Source organism: Acinonyx jubatus, chromosome B1 (assembly GCF_027475565.1).
Source record: "Acinonyx jubatus isolate Ajub_Pintada_27869175 chromosome B1, VMU_Ajub_asm_v1.0, whole genome shotgun sequence".
Classification (NCBI taxonomy): Eukaryota; Metazoa; Chordata; class Mammalia; order Carnivora; family Felidae; genus Acinonyx; species Acinonyx jubatus.
The window spans coordinates 147,029,437-147,053,645 of record NC_069382.1 but is presented as its reverse complement, the minus strand read 5'-3'; the positions used below and the strand labels follow the sequence as shown (position 1 = coordinate 147,053,645).

The following is a 24,209-nucleotide window of genomic DNA, read 5'->3' as shown; positions in this document are numbered from 1 at the left end:
AGGGTGTAGTTCTCTGAGGTTCTAACTTTACAAAAAGGGGATAGGTCTCAATTCCATTTCTCTATCTCATGTAAACCTACTTGGGATCTTCGGTTTCTGTGTTACCACTAATTCCTAAGAAATGGGGTTACTGAGATCAGGAACTCCAATGTGAAAGTGGCCACAGCGAATAAATAGTTCACTCGTCTTCTTTTAGCTACCTATTTATTTTTGGTCTCTGAGCATTTTATTTTGAGCTCAGCTACTCATTTAAAAGATGTCTATCAGGGGCTCTTGGGTGGCTCTGTCGGCTAAGTGTCCATCTTCAGCTCTGGTCATAAACTCCTAGCTCGTGGGTTCAAGTCTCACATTGGACTCTGTGTTGACAGCTCAGAGCCTGAAGCTTGCTTTAGATTCTGTGTCTCCCTCTCTCTGCCCCTCCCCTGCTTGCCCTCTGTCTCTCTCTCTCTCTCAAAAATAAACATTAAAATTTTTAAAAAGTCTATCAAAAATCAAATCAATAATCAAAAAACTCCCAGAAAACAAAGGCCAGGACCAGATGGATTCACAGGCAAAGTCTACCAAACATTTAAAGAAGAGTTAATACCTATCCTTAAACGATTCCAAAAATAGAAGAGGAAGGAAAACTGAAATTCATTCTATGATGCCAGCATTACTCTGATTCTAAACCAGATAAAAACACTACAAATAAAAAGACAAAACTATAGTCCAAAACCTCTGAAAAACACAGATACAAAAATCTGTAAGAAAATATTATTAGTAAACTGAATTCAACAATACCTTAAAAAACCCGTTCTACCATGATCAGTCGATTTATTCTAGGGAAGCAAGGGTGGGGTTCATTATTTATAAATTGATCAAAATTATAAATAATTAACAAGAGAAAGAATAAAAACCATATGATCATCTCAATCTCAACAGATGAAGAAAAAGCTTCCGACAAAGTACAATGTCCGCTCGTGAATGAAAACTCTGAACAAAGTAGGTTAACAAGCAAAATACCTAAACATAACAAAGGCCATATATAAAAAACCCACAGCTAATATTTTTTACTCAATGGTGAAAAACTGAGAGCTCTCCCTTTAAGATCAGGAATAAGTCAAGCATGCCCACTCTTACCACTTTTATTCAAAATAGCACTGGAAGTCTTAGCTGCAGTTATCATACAAGAAAAAGAAAAGGCAGTCAAACTGGTAAGGAAGAGGTAAAGCAGTCTATTTGCAGATGACATGATACTATAAACAGAAAACCTTAAAGACTCCACCAAAAAAACTACTAGAACTGATAAATGAATTCATTAAAATTACAGGTTACAAACTTAATATACAGAAATCTCTTTTTATACATCAATATAAAGTATCAGAAAGAGAAATTAAGAAAGCAATCCTATTTACAATTGCACCAAAAACAATAAAATACCTAAAAATAAATTTAACCAAGGAGGTAAAATACCTTTACTCTCAAAACTCTGAAAGACCGATGAAAGAAATTAAAGACACAATACAACCAATGGAAAGATATTCCATCCTCATGTATTAGAAGAATTAATATTGCTACAAAGTCCATACTATCCAAAGCAATCTAGAGATTCAATGTAATCCCTATCAAAATACCAACAGCATTTTTCACAGAACTACAACAAATAATACTAAAATTTGTATATAACTACAAAAGACCCCAAATAGCTAAAGCAATCTTTAGAAAGAAGAACAAAGCTAGAGGTATCACAATCCCAGATTTCAAGATATACTACAAAGCTGTAGAGTCAAAACAGTATGGACACACATAGATCAATGAAACAGAATAGAGATCCCAGAAATAAACCCATGCTTATATGGTCAATTAATCTGCAACAAAGGAGGCAAGAATGTATGGTGGGGAAAAGATAGTTTTCCACAAACGGTTCTGGGAAAACTGGACAGCTACATATGAAAGAATCAAACTGGACCACTTTCTTACACCACACACAAAAATAAACTCAAAATGGATAAAGATCTAAATGTGAAACCTGAAACCATGAAAATCCTGGAAGAGAACACAGGCAGTAATCTCTCCCGATATTTACCATAGCAACATTTTTCTAGATATGTCACCTTGGGCAAGGGAAACAAAAGCAAAAATAAATTATTGAGACCATAACAAAATAAAAAGTTTTTGCACAGTGAAGGTAACTATCAACAAAATGAAAAGGCAATCTACTAAATAGAATATATTTGCAAATGATGTATCTGATAAGGTGCTCATATGCAAAGTTTGTAAAGAATTTACACAATGCAACACCAAAATCCCAAATAATCTGATCAAAAACTGAGCAGAGGACCTGAACAGACATTTTTCAAACACATAAGATAGCCAACAGACACATGAAAAGATGCTCAACATCACTCAACATCAGGGAAATGCAAATGAAAACCACAACGAGGTATTTCATCATATTTGTCAAAAGTGGGTAGAATCGGGGTGCCTGGGTGGTTCAGTCGGTTAAGCATCTGACTTTGGCTCAGGTCATCATCTAACGGCTGATGCTCTGTATCAGAGCAGGGGAACGCATGGTGGGAATGCAAATTGGTGCAACCACTGTGAAAAACAGTATGGAGGTTCCTCAAAAATTGAAAATAGAAATACCATATGATCCAATAATTCCACTACGCAGTATTTACCCAAAGAAAACAAAAATGCTAGTTTGAAAAAAATATATGAACTCCTGTTTACTGCAGCATTATTTATATTAACCAAGATATGGAAGCAACCCAAGTGTCCATCAACAGATAAATGGATAAAGAAGATGTAGTATTTACATGTGATGGAATATTACTCAGTCCTAAAAACAAAATAAGATCTTGCCATTTGCAACAACATGGATGGACCTACATAGTATTATGCTAAATGAAAGAAGTCAAAGAAAAATACTATATGATTTCACTTGCAGTTGGAATATAAAACAAATTAACAAAGAAATAAAAAAAAAAACCAGACTTCTAAACAGAGAGAACAAAATGGTGGTTGCCAGAGGGGAGATGGTAGAGGGACTAGTGAAATAGGTAAATAGGATTAAGAGGTACAAACTTCCAGTTACAAAATCAGTAAGTCACAAAGATGACAAATACAGCATTGGGAATATAGTTAAAATAGTTTAATAACATTGCTTGGTGATAGATGGCGACTACACTTATCATAGTGAATACTGAGTAATGCACAAAACTGTTCATTCATTACACTGTATACCTGAAATTAACGCAACACTGTGTGTTAATTATACCTCAATAAAAAATAAAAACATAAAAGGAAGTCTATTACATAAATCTACGTAAGAAGTCTATTACACATCTTTGTAGAAGATGGATTTCAAGTTATCTAGTCCAGAACAGAAGTTTACACTGGTTTTCAAATTGGTGTGACATAATAATAATAAATATACCTTTTGGTCATTATCCAAGGTTCCTGACACATAGCTCCTAAAAACTCTTGCAATTTCCTACAGAAGAGCTATAGAGACATTTTTCATTATGTATTTAGCTTTATCCCAGATCCTGAAATAGCTCCAGAGTGATAAAGGTTAAATAATGATGTCTTTTGTTATTCATAACAAGCCTCTTTTACCCACACCTGAGTTTAGATTAATGAAATAACTTTGAGGCCCCCTAAGAATGGGAGCTGATTGCCAGGGGAACGAACCTCGTGATTTGTGAGTGAGAACTTTCAGCCCTATCTCTTAGACCTCCAGGAGAGAGGGGCTGGAGACTGACTTAATCACCAAAGGCCAATCATTTAATCATTCATGCTTCCATAATGAAGCCTTCATGAAAATCTCAACTATGGGCTCAGAGAGCTTCCAGATTCATGCCAGGAACATGGCATACTTGGAAAGGGCATGGAAGCTCAGCCCCCCTTTCTCCATTCATTGCCTTATGCATCTCTTCCATCTGACTGTTCCTTTGTTACAGCTTTTATAATAAACCAGTAATCTAATAAGTAAACGGTCTTCCTGTGTTCTGTGAGCCACTCTGACAAATTAATTGGACCCTAAGAGAGGGACATGGAAATCTCTGATTTATAGCCAGCCCTCAGAGGAACAGGGAACAACCTGGATTTGTGATTGATGTCAGAAAGTGGACAGAGAGGGGCTCTTGTGGGAATGAATCCTTAACTTGTGGGATCCGAAGCTATCTTCTCCAGGTAGATAGTGTCAAAACTGAACTGAACTGTAGGACACTGAAGGTGTCCAAGGAGTCTGGAGAACTGCTTGGTTTGGGGGAAAAACCCACACACATATGGTCACACAGTGTGAAAAGTACTGAGTAGAGGTGAAACACAGGAGTGTTCTTCCCCGAAGGGCAACATCATAATTTAGTCAAGAAAATCAGGGTCAACCTAGTTGCTTTTGAAACATCTAAGGTGCTAGGAAATGTTGTTGTTTTTAAAGTTTATTCATTTATTTTGAGAGAGAAAGAGAGAGAACAAGAAGGGGAGGAGGGGAGGGAGGGAGGGAGAGAGAGAATGAGAGAGAGAATGAGAGAGAGAGAGAGAAGAATCTCAAGCCGGCTCCATGCTGTCAGCAGACAGCTTGATATGGGGCTTGATACCATGAACCATGGGATCATGACCTGAGCTGAAATCAAGAGTCAGACACTTAGAACTGAGTCACCCAAGCAGCCTTTTTCTTTTTTTAAAAAATTTATTTATTTTGAGAAAGAGAGAATTGTTGTTAAAGTTAACCTTAACTAAAGCAGACTGAATGTTGATCCACATATTTTACTTCTGCCATCAGATTATATACTGATTATATATCACCAGCTTATATATCATCCTTTGCCCATGGCCTTCATAAGAGCAGAGTATACCTTCCTGCTCAACTTTGGTCTTGACCATGTGACTTGCTTTGACTAATGAAATATAAATAGAAGTAACATGAATGGAAGATTGAAGTGTGCTTGGATAGTTGGACTTGCCCCTTTACACTTCTTTTATTGGTATGACACCATGTCCTCGGTAGCCTCCTGGTCCCAGAAGAGAGGCATATGGAGAAAAACCCAGGCTCTACAGTTCAAGGTCAGCCTAGAACAGCTGAACTCCAAATGACATGCAGATGGAGGATAAAGAAATAAATACATGTTGCTATAAACCACTGAGTTTTGGGTAGTTTTTACGCACATAACTGTGAAAGTAGCTGACTGATATAATGGCCAGTATCTCAGGCCCTTTCCCTAAAATGGAGCATTTGAAAGGTATTCTAAATTTTTTTTTTTCAACGTTTATTCATTTTTGGGACAGAGAGAAACAGAGCATGAATGGGGGAGGGGCAGAGAGAGAGGGAGACACAGAATCGGAAACAGGCTCCAGGCTCTGAGCCATCAGCCCAGAGCCTGACGCGGGGCTCGAATCACGGACCACGAGACCGCGAGATCGTGACCTGGCTGAAGTCGGACGCTTAACTGACTGCGCCACCCAGGCGCCCCCCTGAAAGGTATTCTAAAGGAAGTATTTTGACCTGAGATTTTTTGCTCTGCTCAACAGACTAGGTTTAATTAGTTACACTACGATAATACTTACAACTATATATATATATATATATACACACACACATACACACACATACATATATATGTATATACGTGTGTGTATATATATATATATACACACACACACATACATATATATGTATATACGTGTGTGTATGTATATATATATATACACGTATACACACACGTATATACATATATATGTATACGTATATATATATATATATATATATATATATATATATATATATATATATATAAACTAACATAAAATAGAGTACCAACCTGGTATTTATCTAAGAAGGAGAGATCTGTGGTTTCATTTAAAGGAATAGAAGATGATGTGACATGAACGTAAGGATTGAGTTCTGCAATATGTTGAAGTACAGCTTCAGCCCTAAAAAAAAAAAAAAAGGACTTTTACTACTCTTTCATTCGATATATTCAATCCCTCATACCTGGACACTTTGACAACATCAGAGAAACCTGAATGTTAGAAAATTTCAATGGAAATTTAACAAACTGTAGAGGAAGAAAGAAGCTAAGACTTACTTATTTTTATAGACAACTACATACTCTTGAAATGTAGCATACTGTCACATTCCATAGTAAGCCACACAATCTCAAAGTGTACCCTAGTTCCAACCTCTTGAAGCTTTTTAAGAATAAAGCAATAATAAAGACCTTTAACAATCTTAAAATTCACTTCTAGGTATCAATGTGAGTGTATTAAAATTTTCACAAGTCTAAATAATTAAATAAGTATATGTTAATAATTATTTATCTATGGTGATGTGTTATGGGGATAAGTCAAACAACTATAAATGAGTTAGTGTTTTAGGCACAGAAAATACCCTATATAATTGTGAGAGTAAAAAAAAAATTCTATGATAAAACATCAAAATATCTCATCTTCACCTGTTTCTCATATTAACAACATCATCTTCACAGAGAAAGAAGTTGGCTCCTAGATCCCATGCTTGGCATTTTTCTGTATCATGAATAGTAAGTGCCTTCAAAAAAGAGAAAAATCTCTGTTAAAGTCAGGGATAAGACAAGGATGCTCACTATCTCCAATTTCATTTACATTGTATCAGAAGTATTATCCAATGTAATTAGACATAGAGAGGAATAGGAAGCTTAAGAATTAGAAAGGATCTAAAGCTGGATTCATTCACAGATGATATGACCATATACATCTGGAAACCCAGGAAAATTAATGGAAAAACTACTTTAAACCATATGAGAATTTCAATTTAGGAAAGTAGCATGTTGTATTAAAATACAATCAAAAGAATTCACATAAACATTTCCAAATGCTCCATGTTCTAAGTAAAAAAAGGTAACAACATTTGGAAAGAATATTTTCAACTTATATCAGAGGACATATCTTACAGAAAAAGGGGCAAAGTATATGAACATGGAGAATACTGAAAAAGAAATGCATATGGCCCTTTAAAATATTTAGGAATGTTCAACTCTACTCAAGAATGAAATATGTTTTCTCATTTATTAGAATGGCATCAATCCAAAAGTTTGACAATATACTGTACTGGAGAGTGACATGAATCAGGCATTCTTATATGTTATTGGTGAGAATGTAAAATAGCATAACCTCAATGGAAAAGAACTTGGTAATCTCTAGTGAAATAACCTGTGCTTCTATCCTTTGACATAACAATTCTGCTTTTAAGAATCTATCATAAAGGCACACTGGGAAAGATTAAAAATGATATACGTACAAGAGTATTAACTGCAGCACTACTTGTAATAGAAAAAGACTGAAAATAATTAAAATGTCTACAAGTAAGGAATTGGGTATAATAATATACATCCATGCAATGTATACCTGTACAGCTATAAAAAAAATGAAACATATACATTTATCATTAAGGAATAATCATTAAGGAATATCATTAAGGATATGCTGTTAAGTGATAAAGAGCAAGGTGGAAGAAAGTATGGCACTTTATTAAGAGAGGCAGGTGAGAGTAAATTTGTATACACACATATATACAGATTTGCATATTTGTATGCATGTATTTGCTTATATTTCAAAACACGAAAAAAAGGGGGTGACCTAATAAGGGAAGGAGGGAATAGGGTAAAGAGAAGGTAGCCTTACCTGAATAAAGCTTGTTTTATAAATTCTACTTTTTAAAAAAATGTTTATTTTTTGGGAGAGAGAGGCAGAGTGCAAGTGGGGTAGGGGCAGAGAGAGAGGGAGATACAGAATCTGAAGTAGGCTCCAGGCTCTGAGCTGTCAGAACATAGCCCGACGTGGGGCTCGAACCCATGAACCACAAGATCATGACCTGAGCCGAAGTTAGACATTCAACCGACTAAGCCACCCAGGTGCCCCCATAAATTCTGCTTTGAATTATGTAAGTCTCATAATAGTAAAATTTAATTAAATTTAAACGTGATCCCCAGAAATCCAGAGCAAAATGAATGGAGAAAACTATCTACTGAATATGTTGCATAACTACCCAAAGGAATTATTTAAAGTGACTTTAAAAAGTAGTTAATTTGCCTGCCAAATCTAGACAGGATATATCCTAAGGATGAAAAAGAAAATTAGGGGTATCTGGGTAGCTCAGTGGGTTGAGCATCTGACTTTGGCTCAGGCCATGATCTCGTGGTTCATGAGTTTGAGCCCTGTAGCGGGTCTGCTGCTATCAGCCTGTCAGCCCAGAGTCCTCTTGGGATCTTCTGTACTCCTCTCTCTCTGACCCTCCCCTGCTCATGCTCTCTCTCTCTCTCAAAAAATAAATATAATTTTAAAAATAAAATAAAGTGGGGCACCTGGATGACTCAGTCGGTTGAGCATCCGACTTTGGCTCAGGTCATGATCTCACAGTTCGTGAGTTTAAGCCCCACGTTGGGCTCACTGCTGTTAGCCTGTCAGCACAGATCCCGCTTCAGATCCTCTGTCCCCTTCTCTCTGCCCCTCCTCTGCTTGTGCTCTCCCAAAAGATAAGTATTAAAAAAAATAATAAATCATAAATGGTTTTCAATAATTATATTGCTATTAATAATATTAGAATTGTTATGCTGAATCTATATCATAAATAGGTGTAACATAGGATAAAGAAAGTATGTAATTAGGTTCCTGTCATTAAGACTCAAACCCTTACAGTGAGAGATAAAGATACAAAATCATAAAATCAAAGAAGTAGATATGCCGTGGTCCTAAACTTGAAACTCAGATATTTCAGTGTTCACTCAGGATGAATGTTCTAGATCTGTCCACTGAAAAGACTTCATCATTAGTGACAAAGACCACTGGAGTTAGGTCAAAAGGACTCAAGAAGTTGCAGAAGATCCTAACAAGCAAAGATGGAACAATTTAAGCATAAATGAGAATAACAACTACACTAGATCAAAACAAATCATGTATGTTTAAATTCATGAGTTTATTATGACGTTCAGGTACAAACAGGCCACACAAGTTCACTAGTCACTGTTAGCGGATGATAGGAAACCACTGATTTTGAAAACTGGTAAATAAAGGCTGAAAAAAAAACCAACAAGTATTTATCTTGCCTTTTGTACAAGTGCAAACTATACTTTACTGAAACCAAATATGTGAATGGAGAATTGTCTTTCTAAATTATTCCAGCTAATAAATCAAAAAGGACAGAATTAGAATATCATTATCCCTAATAAAATAATGAATCTAGGCAATGATCATTATTATCAGTAATAATCAAAACAAGGACAACAGATTATGATTTCCTCTTGATGAGAAAAATATAAAATCATCTGTGAAACAGTAGTGCCAAAATAATCAAACCTGAATCTGAATCTCTGGATTCAGTTTACAGGAAATCTCTGTACCAGTTTATATGAAATACAAGGGTAGAGGTACATGTAATAAATGACCTGCTGTTAGTTACAAGTGCATTGTAAGGGTAAATAAATATCAGGGAAGGGAACTATATAGATTAAAATAAATCAAATTCAGTATATGGACTTTACTTGGATCCTAATGAGAACAAACCAAAAAAAATTTTCGTAAGACATTTGGGAAAATTTGAACTCTAACTAGATATTTGATGACTGATATAGATAGGCTTGTAAGATGGCCCTAATGATTCCCAGTTCCTGGTACTCAGGCCTTTGCATAATTCCTTTTGCATACATTTGTAAACTAGTGAAACTATTTGCTTTTAGCAAATAAGCATAGATAATGAAATGTCACTTCTGAGATTAGGTTGCAAAAGACTGGTTTGTTTTGCTAGTACACTTCCTTTCTAGTCATCTTGTTTAGCTTACTCTGATGAAGCAAACGGCCATACTGTGAGCTGCCTAATGGAAAGGATCACATGTCAAGGAACTGAGGGTGATCTCCAACCAAGAGCCAGCAGGGAACTGAGATGGGAACGTGAAGTGGAATGACCTGGCCACTGAATCCTATCAATCATCATGTGAGCAAGCTTGGGAAGCAGATTATTCCTCTATTCTGGAGATGACTGCAGCCCTGCCAATGTCATGATTAGAGCCTCATGAAAGACCCTCAAACAGAGGAACCAGCTAAGTTGCACGCAATTCTTGACCCTGAGATAAGTGTTAAGTTGCCAAGTTTTGGGGTAATTTGTTTTCAGCAATAGATAACTAAGACAATGATATTAACAAAACGGTTACATTTTTAGGTGCAAAAATGGCTTTGTGGTTATGCTTTCAAAAGGTACCCTTATCTTTTAGAATTATATACTAAAATACTTAAGAATGATATAATAGGATGTCTGAGTATTATATCAAAATAATTTGGTGGCTGGGGAGCCATGAGGAATGGGAAGGAGATACATGGAACAAATCTGTCTACGAGCATGCAGTTGCAGCTGCATGATGTGTACATGGGGTTTTGTTAAAACTATGCTATTTTGGGGATGCCTGGGTGGCTCAGTCTGTTAAGCGTCCAACTCTTGATTTCATCTCGGGTCATGATCTCACCATTTGTGAATTCAAGCCCTGTGTCAGGCTGTGCGCTGATAGTGCAGAACCTGCTTGGGATTCTCTCTCTCCCACTCTCTCTGCCCTTCCCCGGCTCCTGCTCTCTCAAAAAATAAACAAACAAAAAAAAATTCCATTTTCATAAAATTTTGGAATTTTCTAGAATATTTCTTTTTTTTTTAAAGAAAAAAATACAGCACTAAAACAATTTTGCTGCTGGGGCACCTGGGTGGCTCAGTCAGTTAAATGACCTATTCTTGGTTTCAGCTCAGGTCATGATCTTATGATTTGTGGGATTGAGCCCCATGTCAGGCTTTGTGCTGACAGTGTGGAGCCTGCTTTGGATTCTCTCTCCCTCCCTCTCTGCTGGTTGCTCACTCTCTCTCAAAATAAATAAACTTAACAAAAAAAAAGTTTTGCCACTAAATGAAGATGCAAAAACTAAGCCAAAATGTAATATTACCACTACTGAGGATGGAAAAAAAAAATCACAACAATTATTCTAACCAAGGACATTTACTCACTTACCTTAATTCCTGCAAGAACAAGATTCTTTGCTATAAAGGGGGAAAAAAAAAGAATAGCTTAATATTAGGAACGTATTTTAGATACTCTTCATGGAGCTTGGACACATCTTTAACTGGAGAATTTAACTTTTTTTTTTTTTTACTACCAAAGAAGTATAAGTTCCTTAAAAAATACAGAAGAACAAAAAGGAAAAAATTAAATTTTCTAAAACCACACCACACAGAAGTAATCACTCTTAAAATTTTATAGTATTATTCTAGACATGTTGTTACAAATATATGTGTGTATGCACTCTATCATAAGTAAGGATACAGAAATGACCATTAACTGCTATTAACATCACAAAGAGAAACGAGAGTCATTATTGGCTCCTTTTGGAAGAATATAGCAGTATTATGAAACAATGTTGCTGAAAGAACCAAAACAATCTTTTCAAGGTGTTGGATCAAATTCCCTTTATAGGAAATAGTACAAGGGGAAGAAATTAAATTCTTTAACTTATGTTGCTCAAAGTGTAATATAAAATTATGAATAAAAATACTACTTACCAATTTCCAAACCAAGACCACCCATACCACTTAAGAAAACATGGGACTTGGCCATCTTCTGCATTGCTGTGTCTCCAAGAACGTACCTCTGTCGACTATAGGTAAAACACAATAAAAACCAATACATTATTTCACCAAAAGTATCTATCCTTTAAAGTTGTTTGCAAACTAATAGCCTAACAACTAGATCCTGCCCACATACTTGTTTTGGATCACTTGCAGTGTTCAACATTTCTAAATTAATTGCCAAATAGATGACATATTGAGAAAAAAAATGAGTATTTGGCACCACCTTCCCTTGTGGCAACAAACAGATGGAGTTGAGTAGGAGTTGCTCTGTTTAGACAAGGAGGACTCTGTGCTCCAGATTTGCCACAGTTCCCATCCTGGTCCTTTCATTTATTACCTCAGGGGGCACTATAGGCATTTAAGTTTGGTATCTCTGCTTTAAACTTGTCACTGTAAACAGAATTGAGACAAAAAAAAAAAAAAAAAAATCACTGCTCTTCTTGGAGAGGACTTAAGCAGTTTTCAAACATTATTTTATTTTATTTATTTCTTTTTTTAAGTAATATCTATGTCCATTGTAGGGCTCGAACTCCTGACCCGGAGATCAAGAGTCACATGCTTTATAAACTAGCCAGCCAGGTGCCCTGGAACATTATTTTAAGTATAAATACTGATAAAGCATGTAAGTGATCTTGTTAAGCCATCCATCCTAATAGCCACAGGCAGCATTACAATGGGAATTTCAAAAAATACACATTGGCTATTTTTAAAAATCAGATACAATAATAAAGCCAAAAAAGAAACTTTATCTGAAAGAACAGTGATAAACTTGATGATTAAGTTATTGAAGATAATGGACATTCTAGTGGATTCTGACAAAAATCACTGGAAGGATGAGTTCAGTATAAATAAATGAACCCTTTGGTTTACAAATATTTCTTTTGGAATTCACAACATACACGCTGGTTTAATGTATGTTTGTTTAGTATACAGATGTTTGATTAATTTTCATATTTTAGCTATTTATATTCAATATACAAGTCTGAAAAGGGGTTTCTTGTCTAGTCAGAAGAAACTTTATAAACACAAGCTGTCATTTCCTTCCATATTCCTACAAAATATAATAAAACCTAGACTTTTCTTTTTAAATTAGTACTTACCATTTATTTCAGAGATCAAAACTATTATTATTATTATTCATCAAATATTTGCTGAACACCTACTATAGTATGTATAGAATAGTGTATTATATAGTCTTGCCAACCTTATTTGTGTTCCCCTAAACAATATACTTAAGTTTTGTCTGTTTTGGAAATTCACATAAAAGGGAGCATTTTGAATAGTGTCTTCTGTGTCATCTCTCTTTTGAATGAAATTGAATTTATGAGATTTATTTATTATCAATGCATGTAGCTATTAATTTTCAGTTGTTTTAGTCTATTGTATTATACTATCCTACTGTAATAACACACCATAATTTAACCATTCTATAGCTTTGTAGCATGATTTTTTATTTATTTATTTTTTTAGTAATCTCTACACCTAACATGGGGCTCAAACTCACAACCCCAAGATCAAGAGTTGCATTCTCTTCCACCTGAGCCACCTACGCACCCCTGCTATTCTATACTTTTGGACAGTTATAGTGAGCTATGAACATTACTTTTTTTTTTTAATGTTTATTTATTTTTGAGAGACAGAAAGAGAGAGAGCAAGCAGGGAAAGGGCAGAGAGAATCGTGAGATCATGACCTGAGCCAAAGTTAGACGCTTAACCGACTGAGCCACCCAGGTGCCCGAGACTATAAACATTCTTACATATGTCTCATGAAACACGAGCGCATACAAAAGTTTCTATAAATATATATAGCATAAATCTAGGAGAGGAAATGCAGGGATAACTTTACTATCTAATGCCAAACTTTTCCCAAAGTATACCAAATAACTGTCCTGCAGTATACTGAAGTTCTTGTAGTTTCACATTCTTAATGTGCAGGAAAAAGTTAACATGACTAGGGCTAGCCCTTGGCTGGTGTCTTCTATTTTGTTTTTTCCTAATTTCCTAAAAATAATAACTCATCAGTTTTCAGGTTTTCTTTTCTAAAATATACATGTAAAACTTTAACTGATCTTAAAGAGCATTCCAAATTTTGATACATAGTAATTCATGATTATTTTCTGGTTTTAATTATGATTCTTTTTTGATTTACAGGTTAATCTGAAGTATATTTTAAAATTTCTAATTACATGGGGAATATTCTATTTATCTCTTATGTTAACTTCTAGCCTGAATGCATTGTGAATAGAAATCACAATCTATATGATTTCATTTTTTTAATATTTGAGAATTTTTTTAGTCAATTTTACAAATGTTCCATGTGTTCTTTTTTTATTTAGTTAGTTAACATAGAGTGCAACATTGGTTTCAGGAGTAGAGTTCAGTGATTTATCACTTACATACAACACCCAAGTGATCATCACAAGTGCTGTCCTTAATACCCATCACCCATCCACCACCCTTCATCAACCCTCAGTTTGTTCTCTATTGTTGACTCTCTTGTGGTTCGTTTCCCTCTACAGTTGGAAAATGACATTGGTTGTTGTTTTACAGTTGGTTAGAAACAGCATTCTTTACACGTGCATTATAGTAATTTTAATAACCATGTTGAAGACCTCTATACTCATTCTGATTTTTTTGTCTGCTCGTTCTCTTGATTAGTCAAAGCAACATTTAAATCCCTCCACCAATATGACAGTAGATTTGTCTATTCTTGTATATCAATACCTAAACAGTGCTGACATGTAGGAAAAACTGCTAACATTGAGTGTTTATTATGCGCCACATTGTTTTAATGTTTTACTTGTATTAACTAATTTAATCCTCACAAAAATTCTATAAGTTCTATCATATTCCCATTTATACAGAGAGGAAAACTTAAGCACAGAGAAATTAAGTAATTTAATTTAAGTACTTTGAAAATAGTGGATATAAGTTTCAATCCAGACAGTCTGGCCTTGGCATTCATACTTTTTTTTTTTAATGTTTGTTTAGTTTTGAGAGAGATCACAAGTGGGAGAGGGGTAGAGGGGGACAGAAGATCTGAAGTGGGTTCTATGAGTTCAATGTGGGGCTCGAACTCATGAACGGTGAGATCATGACTTGAGCCAAAGTCAGATGCTCAACCAACTGAGCCACCCAGGCACCCAAGCATCCATACTCTTAACTACTATGCCACACTGCAAGTTGATTAAGAAAGTCAAATGTTTCTGGGGCACCTGGGTGGCTCAGTTGATTAAGCGTCTGACTTTGGCTCAGGTCATGATCTTGCAGTCTGTGAGTTCGAGCCCCACATCGAGCTCTGTGCGGACAGCTCAGAGGCTGGAGCTCAGAGGCTGGAGCTTGCTTCAGATTCTGTCTCCCTCTCTCTCTGCCACTCCCCTGCTCACACTCTATCTCAAAAAACAAAAATAAATTAAAAAAAGAAAAAAGAAAAAGAAAAAAAGAAAAAAAAAATTCAATTCCCTGACCTAACTCTTCCTTACCCAGAATTCTGTACACTGAAGGCAACCACTCTGAATTTTTTTGTTTCTTCTAATATTTACACCCCTTTTTTTCAATAACATGTTTCTACTTCTATTTCTTGATTTTTCTGTTTTACATATAACCTATTAACTTCCTACTAACATGAATAATCTTTCTGTAATACAAATCTGGTCAAATTATTCTCCTGGTTTAAAAACTCCAATGGTTTCCTATTTCCCTTTGATTAAGTCCAGATACTAATATTAGCCACAAGGTCATTCATAATCCAGTCTCTGTTTGGCTCTCTAGTCTTATCTTTAGTCACTCCTCCATCAAACTCCCTGTTCCAGGAATACTAAAGGTTTTTAGTTCCACAAACGTGGTATGCTGTCTTTGGCCAATAGACATTTTTCTGGGGCATTCCTCTTCCTCAATATTTTATTCCTGAAAAATTCCTACTCATCCTCCGGTCTCAGCTTATACATGATTTTCCACCATGATGTGTCCCACAACATCGCTAAACTTCTTCAAGACAGTGTTGGACATCTTTTATGTGCATCCATGACATCCTACATTCAATCTATTACAACATTTACCACAATGTATTTTCACTACTTTTCTATTTTTCCTAGCAGACTGTAGCTTCCTTAAGGCAGGGAGTTTGCTTTATTTACTATTGTTTTTTCAGTGGTCAACAGGGTCTGACATACTATAGACACACAAAAACAACTTGCTAATTTAATGAAACGAATTGGCACGTAAGAACAAGAACAACGTTTATGCGCTAGCTAGCAGAGGACCTGAATTCTTTTTTCTATATTCAGAGTCACAGGAACCACTTAAAAAATGTTTTTTTTTATCTCAGACTTGTTCTCATATATTATTTTTAAGATTACTTTGGTAAATAATGAATAGCCATGACACAAATGTGGTTATAATACAGATAAAAGGATAACACAAAGACATATAAACCAAAGTTTTTCAAAGAATCATAAATTCTCAGACACATTCTCAGCAGTCACCTAAATCACCTATGTTTTCAATGTTTGACCACCAAGAGGCAGGGTACTAATTACCTATTTTGTCCTAGGCAATGTCAGGGTACTCTGTAATTGACACTTAATTCTATGAATTTCATATTGTTAATAAGTGCACAGATGGGATTTAAAGAGCCTAGAGTATATAACCTCATATCCAGCACTGTTATGTTATAACTTATTCTATTAAGTGGATACCTAACATATCAGTGAAAGTGTCCAGCAGAAAGAAATTATCAAGGCTATCTACTCTACTCTTAGAGAGCCTTATTCACTAAAGATTCTCCTTTTTATGACGGTATGATATCTTCCTACAGTTTTCACCCACTATTCCTAATTTTACCTCCTTGGGGCCAAAGGGAACTCCTCTAATCCCTCTTCAATGTGACAGCCCTCCAAACATTTGAAGATGGTATTCAGGTTCCACAGTCTTCTTTCTCCAGGCTAAACATCTCCAGTTCCTTAAACAATTCCAAACATGACATCATTTTGAGTCCCCCTCAACACTCTAATCAATTTCTTCTGGATTTTATTTCAATTATCTTCCTCACGCATTCATAAATTGATTAAAATATCTATCTCAAGCCAGGCACTGGCACTGTGTAGGGGCCATAATAATAACCACCTCATATGGATACTATGAGGATTAAATTAAGATAAAATATATGAAATACCTAGCAGAATGAATCAAATAATTCATTATTAAGTACTATATAAAGAAGTACTGGAAACTAAGGAAACATGAAATATGGAAGAGGGGGTAATTATTTCTATCAGTGTAGGTCATGGAAAGCTTCCCAGATGAGCTTCATCCATGTTGAATTCTGAAGACTTAACAGGAGTTAAAAAAAATAATCAAAAAAGGAGAGGCATTCTATGACAGGGAAAAAGAAAAGCATGAAAAAGAATGGCATATAAGAGATACATGATAAATACATTAAGACTTCCACTTCTGGCTATGGTGAAGTAACAGGACCAGATTTATCTTCCGCTTGCCTTAAACAACTGAAAACTTGACAATATAAGTGAAACAACAAATTTTCAGACACTAAACAACAGGCAACTCAGGACAGTAATCTCAGAGAAGAAAAACAAATGGGGGAGCTTTATGAATGCCCTAGCTATTGCCAAGAGAGTTTCCAGGCTGCAGTGCAGGAAGAGGAACCCAAACAGAGCTTGGTAATCTCCCTGAATTGAAGACACAGGACTGTGAATTCAAGAAAGCTAAAATTTGAAGGCAGAGAGATACACAAAGAGAGATCTGTAGAAGTCTTGAGTCTCTGGCTGAGTAAGATCAGCAAATGTATATGAGGAAACAGCCCCAAGCTAGAAAGAACTACCTGAAAAGAGTTGGTGAAACAAGGAAGGTTGTTTAAACAGACCCAGAAATACTTTGTGTTCTTCTCCAGCCAAGTGGAAAATTTGGATAGAATGCTCAGAAGGATTTTATATTAACAGTGGGGAGAAATTAGCCTCAGACTCAAGTCTACTCTAATCTCACCTGACAAGGCTTAAAAGCAAGCTTTGAAAAAATAAAACTGTTTTCAAGTAATTTAACTATGTCTGCCAACAAAGCTCAAGAATATTTAAAAAAAATTCAAAATAAATGCAGCACCCAAAAAGGTAAAATTCACAATGTCTGGCATACATTAAAAAATTACCAGGTATGCAAAAAAGTAGAGAAATACAACTCATAATGAATAGAAAAATTGACAATACGACAGACAGGAATGACACAGATGATAGACTTTGTAGATAAATACACTGAAATAATTATAAATATAATTCACATGCTCAAGAAGGCAGGGGAAAGCATGAGTAGCAAAACTTCTAGGGATGAAAACCACTAAATCTAAGGTCAAAAAATACACTGGATGGAATTAATAACTCAACTCTGCAGAAGTGAACTTAAAGATAGATACAACAAAAGAAATTTTCCAAAATGAAACAGATTGGAAAAAAACACCAAAACCCCAGAGCATAAGTGAATTGTTGGACAACTTCACTTGGTCTAATATATGTGAAATTAGAGTCCCTGAAAGAGATTGGAGAAAAAGAGAGAGAAAAATATGTTTAAAGAACTAATGGCCAAAATTTTTCCAGGAATACAATCAACTCACAGACCACAATGTAAACAAATTCAAGAATAAGAAATATGAAAACTACAAGAAGGCATATCATAATTGTTTAAAGCAAGATGAAGAGAAAATATTAAAAGTAATCAAGGAAAAATAGGGCACATTATTTACAGAAGAAAGAATGACAGTTGACTTTCTCCCAGGAAGCACAACAAATTAAACACTGACCCAACATTATTAAAGCACTGAAAGTAAAAAAAATTGTCAATCTGGAATTCTATATTCAATTACAAATAAGAAAGTATAAAGACTTTTCTAGACATATAAAAATTGAAAGAATTCATTGCTGGCAGACCTTCACAGAAAGAAATATTACACTAAATCCTCAGGCAGACGGAATCCTATACTAAATGGAAATTTAACTTACACAAAGGAATAGGGAATACCAGAAATGACAAATATGTGAATAAATATAAATGGTGTTAACACTCCAATTAAAAGACAAAGATTGGAAGACTGAATAAAAACAAAAATCCAACTATATTGTATCTACAAGAAGCCAAATTTAAATACATAAACAAGAGTAAAAGAGTATAAAAAGACACACCATGCTACCTAAAATCAAGAGAAAACTGGATTGGCTGTATTAATATTGACAAATACATTTTATTTTTATTTAGTTATTTAAAAATTTTTTTGTGGGTGTGTTTATTTATTTTTGAGAGAGTGAGAGACAGAGCACAAACAGGGGAGGGGCAGAGAGAGAGGGAGACACAGAATCCAAAGCAGGCTCCAGGCTCTGAGCTGTCAGCACAGAGCCTGACAGGGGGCTTGAACCCACAAATGGTGAGATCATGACCCGAGCCGAAGTCAGATGCTTAACCGACTGAGTAACCCAGGTGCCCCTTGACAAATACATTTTAGAGCAAAGAAAACTATCAGGATAAAGAAGGCCGTTTCATGATAAAAGGGTCAGGATATTAAGAGCACATAACAACTCTAAAGGCTTATGCACTAATAATAGAGGTTCAAACTACACAAAGCAAAAACTGAAATGAGAAATGTTCAAACACAAAATGACAAGACAACACCCCTTTCTCAATAATTGGTATAAAGACTAGACAGAAAATCAGTAATGATATAGAATACTTGAAAAACACTATCAGTCAATTTGACCTAACTGACATGGATAGGACAATCCAACCATAACAGAATACACATTCTTTTCAAATGCACACAGAACAATGACAAGGTAGATCAATCTTTGTAGGAAAACACAAAAATAAGTAGGTCATAAAAAGTTGTATCCACTGACAGCAGAAGAATTAAATTAGATATCAACAACAGAAAAATCTCTGAAAAATCTCTCAGTATTTGGAAGTCAAATAATAACACTTCTAAATGACCTATGAGTCAAAAAAATAAGAAAAAAAGTTATAAAATTTTCTGAACTGAATGAAAACAAAGACATATCTGTGAGACACGTACACTGTAGTGTTTAGAGGGACATTTTAAGCATGAAATGGGCATATTACTAAAGAATAAAGGTCTCAAAAATCAAGGATCTCAACTTCTACTCTAAGAAAAAGAACATCACATCAACAAAGAAAGGATAAAAACCAAATGATCATTTCAACAGATGCAGAAAAAGCATTTAACAAAGCACAACATCCATTCATGATAAACAAAGTACATTTGGAAGGAACATATGTAACATAATAAACACAACACACTTAACTCACTTAACATATTAAAGGCCTTATATCCAAAACCCACAGTGAACATCTTATTTGATGGGGAAAAAATTAAGAGTTTTCCCCCTAAGGTCAGGAATAAGACAAGGATATCCACTCTGACCACTTTTATTCAACATAGTACTAAAAGTCATAGCCACAGCAATCAGACAACAAAAGAAATAAAAGGCATTCAGATTGGTAAGAAGTAAAACTTTCACTATTTGCAGATGACATGATACTATACATAGAAAACCCTAAAGACTTCACCAAAAAACTATTAGAACTGATAAATGAATTCTGTAAAATCTCAGAATACAAAATTGATATACAGAAATCTGTTGCATTTCTATATACCAATAATGAAGCACTAGAAAGAAAAATTAAGAAAAATAATCCCATTTATAACTGCACCAAAAATAATAAAATACCTAGGAATAAACTTAACCAGAGGTGAAAGAACCGTACTCTGACAGGTATAAGACACTGATGAAAGAAACTGAAATTAGTGAAAGACATCCCATAGTCCTGGATTGAAAGAACAAATACTGTTAAAATGTCTATACTCCCCAAAGCAATCTACAGATTTAGATTCCCTATCAAAATACCAACTGCATTTTTCACAGAACTAGAACAAACAATCCTAAAATTTGTATGGAACCACAAAAGACCCTGAAAAGCCAAAGCGATCCTGAAATAGGAAAAAAAATTCCAGACTTCCAAGTTGTTTTACAAAGCTGCAGTAATCAAACCGTATGGTACTGGCACAAAAACACACGGATCAAAGGAATAGAACAGAAAACCCAAAAGTAAACTCACAATTATTTTGTCAGTTAATCTTCAACAAAAGAGGGAAGAATATGCAATGGGAAAAAGACAGTCTCTTCAATAAAATGTGTTGGGAAAACTGGACAGCAACATGCAAAACAATGAAACTGGACCACTTTCTTATACCATATACAAAAATAAATTCAAAGTGGATTAAAGAACTAAATGTGAGAACTGAAACTATAAAAATCCTAGAAGAGAGTATAGGCAGTAATGTTTCTGACATCAGTTGTAGGAACATTCTTCTAGATCTGTCTCCTGGGGCAAGGGAAATAAAAGCAAATATAAACTACTGGAACTACAACAAAATAAAAAGCTTTTGCACAGTGAAGGAAATAATCAACAAAACTAAAGAGCAACCTACTGGGTGGGACAAGATATTTGCAAATGACATATATGACAAAGGGCTAATATCTAAAATATATAAATAACTTATATAACCCAACACCCAAAAACAATCCAATTAAAAAAAGGGCAGAGGACATTAACAGACATTTCTCCAAAGACAACACACAGATGGTTAACAGACACATGAAAAGATGCTCAACATCACTTATCATCAGCAAAATGCAAAGAAAACTATCAGGAATGCAAAGAAAACCACAATGAAATATCACCTCACACCTGTCAGAATAGCTAAAATCAAAAACCAAGAAATATCAAGTGTTGGTGAGGATGTGGAGAAAAAGAAACCCTGTGCACTGTTTGTGGGAATGCAAACTGGTGCAACTACTATGGAGAACAGTATGGAGGTTCCTCAAAAAAGTAAAAATAGAACTACTCTATGATCTGGTAATCACACTACCAGGTATTTACCCATAAAATACAAAAACACTAATTCAAAGGGATTCATGCACCTCTATGTTTCTTGCAGCATTATTTACAATAGCCAAATTATGGAAGCACCCCAAATGTCTATGGATAGATGAATGGATAAAGAAGATGTGGTACATAAATATAACGGGATATTACTCAACCGTGAAAAATGAAATCATGCCATTTCCTACAACATGGATGAAGCTAGAGAGTATATGTTAAGCAGAATAAGACAGAGAAAGACAAATACCATATGGTATCACCCATGTGGAATTTAAGAAACAAAACAAAGGAGACTATGGAGAACAAACTGATGGTTACCAGAGGGGAGGTGGGATGGGGAGACGGGTGAAATAAGTGATAGGGATTAAAGAGTACACTTATCCTGATGAGCACTGAGAAATGAATAGAATTGTTGGATCACTATACTGTGCACCCGAAACTAATAATAACACTGTATGTTAACTATACTTGAATTTAAGTAAAAAACTTAATAAAAAAAAGAAATTAGAAAAAGAAAAGCAAATTAAAAGGTTTTTTTGTTGTTGTTTTAATGTTTATTTATTTTTGAGAGAGACAGAGAAAGAATACAAGTGGGTTGGGGCAGAAAGAGAGGGAGCAATCCCTCTCTTTGTTCCAAATGGAGCAATCCGAAGCAGGCTCCATACAGAATCTGAAGCAGGCTCCAGGCTCCAAGCTGTCAGCACAGAGCCCAACACGGGGCTTGAACTCACGAGCTGTGAGCTCATGACCTAATTCAAACGTCCAACCAACTGAACCACCCAGGTGCCCCAAGAAAAGCAAATTAATATCAAAGTAAGCAGAAGAAAAATCCCAAAAAGAACAGAAATCACTGAGGTACAAAACAAAAAATAATATGGAAAATCAATTAAACTAAAAGCTGATTCTTTCAAAATTAAATAAAATCGATAAACTTCTAGCCAGAATAAACAGGGAAATAGAGAAGACAGAAAAATTATCAATAACAGAAATGGGTGAAGGAACATCATTTCAGATTCTACAGACATAAGAAAGGGTATTCAGGGGTGCTTGGGTGGCTCAATGGATTAGGCGTCTGACTTCAACTCAGGTCATGATCTTCCGGTTTGTGAGTTGAGCCCCGAGTTAGGCTCTGTGCTGATAGCTCAGAGCCTGGAGCCTGCTTCGGATTCTGTGTTTCCCTCTCTCTCTCTGCCCCTCCCCCACTCACACTCTGTCTCTCTCTCAAAAATAAACATTAAAAAATTTTTAAATAAAAAAAAGGTATTCAGGGAAAATTACAAACAATTTTATGCAACTAAATTAAATCACTAAGTTACAAACATACTCTCCAAAAGAGACAAACTATTAAAGCTCAATCAAAAAGAAATGCAGTTGACCCTTAAGAAATGTAGGTTAGGGGCACTAACCTTCCACACAGGCAAAGTTCTGTGTATAGGGGTGCCTGGGTGGCTCAGTCGGTTGAGAGTCCGATTTCGGCTCATGTCATGATCTCATGGTTTGTGAGTCCAAGCCCCGCATCAGGCTCTGTGCTGACAGCTCAGAGCCTGGAGCCTGCCTCTGATTCTGTGTCTCCCTCTCTCTCTCTGCCCCTCCCCCACTCATGCTCTGTCTCTCCCTGTCTCAGAAATAAATAAACATTAAAAATATATTTTTTTAAAATCTGTGTATAACTCTGGCTCAAAAAAACCTCAAGTAATAATAGCCTACTCTTAATTGGAAGCTTTACCAATAATGTTTTGTATGTTTAATGTATTATATGCTGTATTCTCAAAATGAAGTGAGGTACAGAAAATGTTATTAAGAAAATAAGGAAAATACATTTATGGTACTGTACTGTATTTGATACTGTAAATTATCATCAGCTGTTTACAAGATGAATCATCTGTCAGTATCTATATCAATATTGTCTATCATGATACAAAACACTGTAGATGTTATATGTATTACCAACACTATACATTAAAAATGAAAATATGTAAAAAAGAATCCATATTTATTTATAGTTTTAACAATCCATGTACTGAAAACAAAGCAGCAGCAATAGGATTGTTTTGGTAGCCTAGGGTAACTGATTCAATCAGTTCTTCTTGGTAGCCTAGCTTATACACTAATGAATAAATCTTTACAAAATTTTTATGGCATACATACTATAGTCATGCACCTACAAAGTAATGGAAACATTGTTACATTTTCTAAAAAAAACACTTACTGGTAATGAGAAGCTGATGAACAGTTTCTCCAATGATGAGAGAGGGGGGCATACTGTACAAGTAATGCAATTCTTTGACAGCAAAAACATATACAACAGTCAGAAAACACATTAATTTTACATTAAATATTCACTTCGTGCCTATGTAAGGATAGGCTATCCACTTCTATGAGTCTTGCAGATGATGTTCTACACAATGAGTACAATGAATACGAGACAAATGATAATGACAATGACACAAAAATGTCTCATACAGTTCTTGCTGTACAGTTACTCATTTTTCATATGAAGACACTCATATACAGCAAATCAATTTATTAACTATACAGGATGGTGATCATTTACTAGTCATTAAGTGGAAGCAGATCATCAGGGTCTTCATCATTGTCATCTTCACAATGAATATGAAGGAGGAGGAGGAAG

General features: G+C 35.2%; 1 protein-coding gene across 3 annotated transcripts in view; it reads right to left on the bottom strand.

Moving 5' to 3' along the window:
- Positions 1-24,209, bottom strand: part of UBA6 (ubiquitin like modifier activating enzyme 6) — a 101,507-nt gene that overhangs the window by 63,225 nt on the left and 14,073 nt on the right. For 2 of the 3 annotated variants that reach the window (XM_053217278.1, XM_053217279.1), the window contains exons 3-6: positions 11,552-11,646; positions 11,004-11,032; positions 6,438-6,532; positions 5,805-5,916 (exon numbers count right to left, since the gene is read on the bottom strand). In XM_053217278.1, coding sequence (XP_053073253.1) covers positions 5,805-5,916; positions 6,438-6,532; positions 11,004-11,032; positions 11,552-11,646 — 331 coding nt within the window. Of the gene's footprint in view, positions 1-5,804; positions 5,917-6,437; positions 6,533-11,003; positions 11,033-11,551; positions 11,647-16,462; positions 16,581-24,209 lie in introns of all 3 variants that reach the window. The other variant, XM_027057733.2, reaches the window with a different exon arrangement.